Source organism: Macaca fascicularis, chromosome 10 (genome assembly GCF_037993035.2).
Source record: "Macaca fascicularis isolate 582-1 chromosome 10, T2T-MFA8v1.1".
In the NCBI taxonomy this organism is placed as follows: Eukaryota; Metazoa; Chordata; class Mammalia; order Primates; family Cercopithecidae; genus Macaca; species Macaca fascicularis.
Window position 1 is genome coordinate 12,940,155 of NC_088384.1, and position 8,513 is coordinate 12,948,667.

Sequence of the window (8,513 nt, forward strand, 5' to 3'; positions counted from 1 at the left end):
TCTGTCACCCAGGCTGGAGTGCAGTGGCCGGATCTCAGCTCACTGCAAGCTCCGCCTCCCGGGTTCACGCCATTCTCCTGCCTCAGCCTCCCGAGTAGCTGGGACTACAGGCGCCTGCCACCTCGCCCGGCTAAGTTTTTTTTTTGTATTTTTAGTAGAGACGGGGTTTCACTGTGTTACCCAGGTGGTCTCGATCTCCTGACCTCGTGATCCGCCCGTCTCGGCCTCCCAAAGTGCTTGTTTTTTCTTTTGAACCTGGCACTCACTGCTGCCTCTGTAACACTTGATAATGCTAATCAACTCTCTTCCTTTCTTGATGCGCAACCTCTTAGTTTGCCTATCTCTCTGACCATGCCTTCCTTTAGGTGGTAAGACCCGCATCTAGGGAGGTAGCAGCAAGGATGGGAAGGAAAGAACAGATATGAAAGATATTTCAAAGGAAGGCACAGCTGCATCTGGAGAGCAAATCCTTCTTCCTTATGTCACTCTTACATTTCCAAATACTGTTTCCCATGGAGATTATTTGTGTATATGCCTTCTTTCCTCCTTGGGGCAGGGACTGGATTTTAAGTTTCCAAAAGAGCTTTGCAACAGTCGCAAGCCTTAGAAGATACTTAATAGATATGTGTCAAATAGTTTAAGAATGGTTTTGAGATTTCTTCAATCTTCAACTCAAACTACAAAAGAATTACTACCTGGCTTTACAAAGCCTACATTCAGCAAAGGAAAGTGTTTCTTTAATGATGCATCCAGGCCCACCTGGACTTCCTGCAAAGATGACAGAGACAAGTGCTGGTATGGGCTGAATCGTAATCGTTAACATCCCCAGCTGTCATTTCAGCAAAGATAATCCCATAATGAAGACAAAGGCAAGCAGGTCTTGTATTGAAGTTGTCAACTAGGAGCATCCAGGGGAAAAAAACCGTAATATACTCTGGGATTGTTGTAAGGGCTGCTTTCCTCTAAAATAGTAGGTTCTGTTACAAGGAATAAGCAGCTTGGAGAACAATAACTAGTCCCTTTCAGAATGGTTACAAGTCTATGTGTCTGATGACCTCTGTTATCCCAGCTATCCAGACTAAATGGTCAGTATGGTCTGGGGCAAGGAGCCTGACTGAAGAGAGGAATTCTGGGCATCTTTTCTTTGCTGACACCAAGAAGAATCACAGAGGTCCTCAGCTAAGCAGAAAATAATTAGCAATGGGATCTATAAACAGAGCTTGGAAGGGAAGACCTCCAGCAGCCCAGGAATAAGCTTAATTCTAGACCTAACTATGGCTTGCCCTATTACCTTAGACAAGAAGTTCCTTTGCTTTGTACTTCATTTCCTCTTATGCAAATGGAGAGTACTGGAGGCAAAAAGGAAGCATCTATAAAACTGCTTGGAAAGTGAATCTTTCAAGTCAACCATATCATGGCCACTAAGGTCAGAATTAACATTCGCTTTGTACTTTCATGTACTCCAAACAGTTCTGCAGACACTAAAGAATCACTATAACTAAGACACATAAGCAGAAAAGTTCAAAAAGAGGGGAAAATGTGCTCTAAATAATTTTTACTTTTTTTGAGATAAAGTTTCACTCTTGTTGCCTAGGCTGGAGCACAATGGTGCGATCTTGGCTCATTGCAATCTCCACCTTCCAGGTTCAAGCAATTCTCCTGCCTCAGCCTCCCGAGTAGCTGGGATTACAGGCACCCGCCACCACGCTCAGCTAACTTTTTGTATTTTTAGTAGAGATGGGGTTTCACCATGTTGGCCAGGCTGGTCTCAAACTCCTGACCTCAGGTGATCCACCTGTCTTGGCCTCCCAAAGTGCTGGGATTACAGGCGGCAGGGCCACCGCGCCCGGCCCAATAATTTTTTAAAATAAAGTGAAAGGAAAACTATGCTCACCTGATCCCTGCCCAATGACATATATGGTCTCTCCGCATCCCTCGTCCATCCTCTCCCACATCTGCCGAAGTAGGCTGTCATACTGCTCTGAAGTAGGGCTCACTAGAACCAGCTAGAAAAGAAACCAACAGCCTTAGGACCACACTTGCTAGAAGAGCACCACAGCCAAAGCCGATCAATATAGCCTAACCAAAGATTCTGACTGAAACCCACAGCACCCTCATCTAAAAAAGCTGCACAGCCCCTTCATGCCCTCTCTGCTTCTCCTGAAGTAGCCTTTGAGCCTCAGGCCTTATATGAGCCAAATGATATACTAAAATGTGTATGTCTGAGCCATAACCCATGGTAAAGAGGGCACAAGCAGCCTGCCTCCTGCTGCTTAACAGGAGGGGCAGGACCCAAGTGACTGAGAATATGGCACTGTGGATAGAAAGCACAGTACCTTCCATCTACATGCCAAAGGCTTCTACCTGCAGTTGACATCTGGAAGCCCACAGGACATTTACCTCATATACCTCCATGCGCTTCACCCACAGGCCAGTGGCTCCCAGGATAACAAAAGAATTCTGTTCTATCTTCTTAGCTATATTGAATATTTGGGAATGAAAACTGCCTGCAAGACTCATCTTCATCAACAAAACACCATCACCATTACCACTACGAGGAGTATTACCACCATCATTTTGCCAATGTCTGCCAATAACATTCAAGTATCAACCACTTATTTGGGGAAGCCATTTGGCAATCAGACCCCATTCTCTAACTACTCCTGTGTGACCTTGGACAAAGAATTTAACCCCTCTGAGTTTCAGTTTTTCAATCTATAAAACGGAGTTAATACTACCTGCATCCTAAGGCCACTGTAAACAGCAAATATAATAACATGTAAAGCATCTAGTCCACAGCTCAATAAATGTGAAACTACAAGGTTTTCTTCACCCAATCATTCCCAGAAAAACCTTGTTGGATGAAACTAGCCACCACTATTCACTAAGTGTTTCTCCCTTTGGAAGCTCTCGGAGCCTTAGGTCTCCACATTTACTGTTGTAAGGATATGATCCTTTAGCTTCTAATCTGTTCCTCTGGAATCAATCTATTCAATCCAACCCTTCTCTCCCTCCACACCGTCACTTTTTCTTTTTGAAATCATCAATATTAATATACATATGATTTTTTTTAATTGTGAGGACTTCCCCAGCTATGTGATGAAATAACACTTCTAGGAATATTAAATGAGCTGGTCAAGAAATGAAGGTACTACCGTCTTTGCAACTCTGCCCTGCAATTTCCTACCATGTTTCTTCAGCACCTTGACCATGTGTTGACATCCAGTTTGTTTGCTCTGGAGTCAGGTCCATAATCTTGTAACTTCCTGAGTTGACTCATCAGAGCTTGTAATTGTAACCTGGATGTTTCCTGGGTCTTTTACATTATCCTGGCCATCCCTCTCTCTAAGTTTGGCCATCCTCATTATGGCATTAAAGGCACAAGACAGGACCAACTCTGACAGGCTAGCTGGCTTCCATGTGCTCAACTGAGACTAGAAGGGTAAAGAGCAGTTGAAAATAACTTTCTTAGGTTGCAGGGAAAGTTCCTTCCAGTTTAGGACCAAGTTTCATGCAAATCTGCCGCCATAAACTATAAAAAGTCACAAATATTTTCAAAGCTGGATAAAATGTCTATTGTAACTATCCTACACACGTAAGTGGTGGTATTGGTGTTCTGTCTTTTACCTACTGCTATTTAATCTGCACAGAAAATTAGGAACTATCTCGTTCACTTCAAACATTTACTGAGTCTCTAGTATGCATCAGGCACTATTAGATGTCTTATTATATATTTCTAATTTTTACAACCCATCTGTACAACGTCACAGAGGCTTTCGATGGTGGGGCAGGAAAGAGAACTCGGCCCTGTCTGACTCCCAACTTGGCATTCTTTCCCTAAGGAACGTTAAGCACCTTCAAAACACCAGTCACATCTTATATTTACTTTTCTGTTCTTCACAATGTCAAGCCGTTGGCGAGCCCTTAATTCCTGCCTACCTTCTCGACAGCTCAGAAGACACGGTTTTAAACGTCCTTCACTGCTCCACTCATACAAGATGAGCTTCCACTCCCAGGATAGCGAGACTAAGGAGCCTACCCATCTTTCCATTTTGTTTCGGGTGGCCTCGAAAAGTAGACATTCTCGGACATGCTCGTCCCCAGCTGAGCGACTACTTTCTGTTTCCTTTCCCGAGTCTGGGAAGAGACGCGGCTGCCACCCTGCCCTGCCTTCCGACTACCTGTCTTCGACTACCTGTCTTCGCGAGCGTCTCGGCCCCCTGCCCGGGCCCCCTCGCCCTTCTGCTGTCCCGCGCGGTCCAGGGAGAGGAGATTCTAGGTCTTCGAATCCCCTCAAGCAGGGACCCGAAGAACGGGGAGGGGCACTGAGCGGGGACAGGGACCGCGCGGAGCGCTGCCGGCATCGGGCACCCCCGTTCCACGTGGCATAGCCGAAGGGTTGCGATCTCGGCGGGAGACGGGAGGGCGGGAGGCTGGGTTGGCGACGCGGGGAGCCAAGGTGGGTGCGGGGACCATGGTGACGGCCCCTAGCGCCACAAGCCCCAGCACGTCCCGGACACCAGCAGGTGGGCGGGCTCGGCCCCTTCCTCCCATTCCGCGCTCCCAGCGGAGAGGACGGCCGCTGGCCCCGCCGTCGCCCCGGAAACTGCTCCGCCCGCCGCCCGCTCCCCTCAGCGCCCGCCGCCGCCGCCCGGGCCTACCTTGCTGGTGAGGTCCAGCTCTGGCTCGCCGTTGAGCGCCTCGCCGTCCTCGCTGCAGTCCGAGTCAAAGCCGCCGTGGAGTCGGGCGGCGGCCGCCGCGGCCCTGGCCGCCCCCGGGGAGCTGGGCTCGGGGGCGAACATAGAGGCCGGGACCGGCGAGTCCATCGCGGAGCGACTGCGCTCCGCCGCCATCTTTAATAACTTAGGCTAATTCGTAGCCGGCTTCCCTCCCTCCCCGGCTCATTTGACTAATCTATGCACAGAGCTCCGCCCCGCTCCTTATCGGAATAATTTATGCAAAACTTCTCCAGCCGCGTACTGGATGACACGTATCTCTAGCTAAGAAACAGTCGACCAGGCCTCTCAGCCACCAATCCCTGCAGAGCGTTCAAGTACCTAATGAATAATTAATGAGGCCCAAACCCCAACAACAAATATCTGAGACGTCACGCGCCCTGCTCCCAGCTTGGGAGGGGGCAGTACCGAGTCCCCGCTACCCGCCTGAAGCCTTCCCGCCAACGGGAGCAGAGAAGAGTATGACTGACACAACAGCCATCCAATGAGGAGAGAAATACAAACAACGTTACTTGTCAACGCCCCTTCACTCTCCTTGTTTCCAGAGGCGGTGCTGAGCCTGCAAATCGTACTGAAAAACGGTAGGCGCTGTAAGCCTTCCGATGACGGACAAGGGCAGGACCCAATCGAGTCATAGAACAGGTTCCGCGCCTGGACCCGCTCACGGAGATAGTAAACTGCAAAATGAGCCTCCCACTCGATTCAGTGACTGAGGCAGTCGCTGGAACGCCGATGTCCAACGTGCTGGCATGCTCCAGGCAACTTTAATAGTAGGATCGATGCTGTACGTTCCAAGAGTTGTAATACTATAGCAGCCAGAGTGAGGCAATAATTAAATGCTGACCTTAGGGAGAATTCTACATTCACTGCCTTTGCGGAGACAATCACACGAACTAAAAACAGAGGCAAGCAGCTAAAATTAAAAGCCAAAAAATCACCTCACCACTTTTGTGGTGAACTGCTAAATCGAGATCTAGGGTCTCATAAGGTAGTTTCCCATGGGTTATTTTTCCAGAGTCATCAGTTGTGAAAAGCCCCAACCCAAAATGCCATCAACACAAGTTTTAGTGTCTTGAATTCCTGTTTCAAAAGCCGGAAAACCCTAGGCCATCATTGCCTGGCGAAATGAGGGATTAACCAACGTCTAATAACGTCGGCCTTGGCCACTCGTCCCAGGCATCAAGCAAACAAGAGCATGTTTGAGAAGATAAGGAATCCAAGATTTAGGGTTTGGACCTAAACCCTAAATCTTTAGTGAGCAAGTGGCAGGATTGAAAATGGCTTTCAGTTTTGGGGATCTACCTGAGAAGAAAGAAAGAGTCTTCTTGTCCCTGTTTTCCACTACTATCAAGTCTTTTTTTTGTTTGTTTTGTTTTGTTTTAATTTTGAGACGGAGTTTCGCTCTCGTTGCCCAGGCTGGAGTGCAGTGGCGCAATCTCCGGCTCACCGCAACCTCTGCCTCCTGGGTTCAAGCAAGTCTCCTGCCTCAGCCTCGTGAGCAGCTGGGATTACAGGCATGTGCCACCACACCCGGCTAATTCTGTATTTTTAGTAAAGACAGGGTTTCTCCATGTTGGTCAGGGTGGTCTCGAACTCCCAACCTCTGGTGATCCGCCCGCCTCGGCCTCCCAAAGTGCTGGGATTACAGGCATGAGTCACCGCACCCAGCTTACTATCAAGTCTTATTTGCACAAACACAGCTGGGAATCTTGGACAGGAAGTCATCTGAGTCCAAAGGTCTTGATACTGTTCTTATGTGCTTTTTAATTTCTTCCTTGCCAAATTGCTCACCACCATCCTATATGGGCTGGGAGCAGTGGCTCACACTTGTAATCCCAGCACTTTGGGAGGCAGAGATGGGTAGATCACCGGAGGTCAGGAGGTCGAGACCAGCCTGGCCAACATGGTGAAATGCTGTCTCTACCAAAAATACAAAAATTAGCTGGGCATGGTGGCATGCACCTGTAATCCCAGCTACTCTGGAGGCTGAGGCAGGAGAATCCCTTGAACCTGGGAGGGCAGAGGTTGCAGTGAGCCAAGATCACACGACTGCACTCAAGCTTGGGCAACAGAGTAAGATTCCGTCTCACAAACAAAACAAAACGAAACAAAGTACTGGAGGCCTGAACTCATAACTGGCTTCTGAAGGAGGGGCACAGTCTTGTGGGACTGAGCCCTTAACCAGTGGGATCTGACAGTATCTCCAGGTTGACAGTGTGAGACGAATTGAATTGAACCAGAGGACATCCAGCTGGTGTCCCCTGCAGAACTGATGGGTTGCTGGTGGGGAGAAATCCACATATTTTGGTGACCAGAAGTATTGTGTTGTATTGAGAGTAGAAAATTTTAAAAAACAGACTTTGGCTTTTCCTATATGGCCCAGATTGATAGCATCTCACCAACTGGCTCTTCCAAAGAGTTCAAGTCGGCTGGGCGCGGTGGCTCATGCCTGTAATCTGAACACTTTGGGAGGCTAAGTGGCGGATCACTTGAAGTCCGGAGTTTGAGACCAGCCTGACCAACATGGAGAAACCCCGTCTCTACTAAAAACACAAAATTAGCCGGGTGTGGTGGTGCATGCCTGTAATCCCAGCTACTCAGGAGGCTGAGGCAGAAGAATGGCTTGAACCCGGGAGGCGGAGGTCACAGTGAGCGGAGATTGAGTCATTGCACTCCAGCCGGGGCAACAAGAGAGAAGCTCCGTCTCATAAAAAAAAAAAAAGGGTTCAAGTCCAAAATGTGCTGACGGCTGATAGCGAACTAAAAAACATGCCCTTTGCACTATAGCCGTTATCCAGAAAAGAACTCTCAGAGCAGGTACTTTTGAATTGAACAGGGAACTCTATTATGACATTTTAGAGAAGGAATTCCTTACCCTACCCATCTACACGTCTTTCTGAAGAAAAGTTGGAGCCTAGGTTCAAATTCTGTATTCACTATATACTGGGTTCACATACCATATGTACGTGACCTTAAGCAAGTTAACTTCTCAGAGCTTGTCTTCTCCTTTGAATAAATAAAGTATCTAACAGGATTAAATCAGCTGCAAATGAACTAATATACGTAAAGCACTTAGAACAGTGATTGCTGCACAGCAAGCCCTCAAACTATTCATATGTAAATATAACCACAGCCGTGAGTAGCTTACAATATTTTTTTTTTTTTTGAGACGGAGTCTTGCTCTGTCGCTCAGGCTGGAGTGCAGTGATAGGATCTCCGCTCACTGTAAGCTCCGCCTCCCGGGTTCACGCCATTCTCCTGCCTCAGCCTCCCGAGTAGCTGGGACTACAGGCGACCGCCACCGTGCCTGGCTAATTTTTACAGGGGTGAGTCACCACGCCGGGCCACAAAAATTTAAGGTAATTCAGAAGTTGGCTGGACAGAGCCAGAGGGCTCCTCACCCTGTGGCAGGCACTCCAGCGTGTTAAGTTATAACATTGAGTGTAATGGTGTTAAAATAGTCGCGTTTGGGCCGGGCCTGTAATCCCAGCACTTTGGGAGGCTGAGGCGAGCGCATCACGAGGTCAGCAGATTGAGACCATCCTGGCTAACACGGTGAAACCCCGTCTCTACTAAAAATACAAAAAATTAGCCGGGCGTGGTGGTGGGCACCTGTAGTTCCAGGTACTCGGGAGGTTGAGGCAGGAGAATGGTGTGAACCCGGGAGGCGAAGCTTGCAGTGAGCTGAGATCGCGCCACTGCACTCCAGCCTGGGCAATGGAGCGAAACTCAGCCTCAAAAAAAAAAAAAAAAAAAAAAAAAAAAAGCCTGGGCGCA

General features: G+C 48.3%; 1 protein-coding gene across 7 annotated transcripts in view; it reads right to left on the minus strand.

Annotated features, from left to right (window-relative positions):
- Positions 1-4,865, minus strand: part of GTPBP1 (GTP binding protein 1) — a 31,664-nt gene extending 26,799 nt beyond the window's left edge. For 4 of the 7 annotated variants that reach the window (XR_012418728.1, XR_012418727.1, XM_005567266.5 and 1 more), the window contains exons 1-2: positions 4,662-4,865; positions 1,895-2,006 (exon numbers count right to left, since the gene is read on the minus strand). Coding sequence is in view for 2 of the 7 variants with exons in the window: in XM_005567266.5 (XP_005567323.1) it covers positions 1,895-2,006; positions 4,662-4,853 (304 nt within the window). In the remaining 5 variants the exon portion in view is untranslated. The remainder of the gene's footprint in view (positions 1-1,894; positions 2,007-4,661) is intronic. The other 3 variants (XR_012418729.1, XM_074003750.1, XM_005567270.5) reach the window with 1 other exon arrangement.
- Between the last annotated feature and the right edge of the window lie 3,648 nt (positions 4,866-8,513).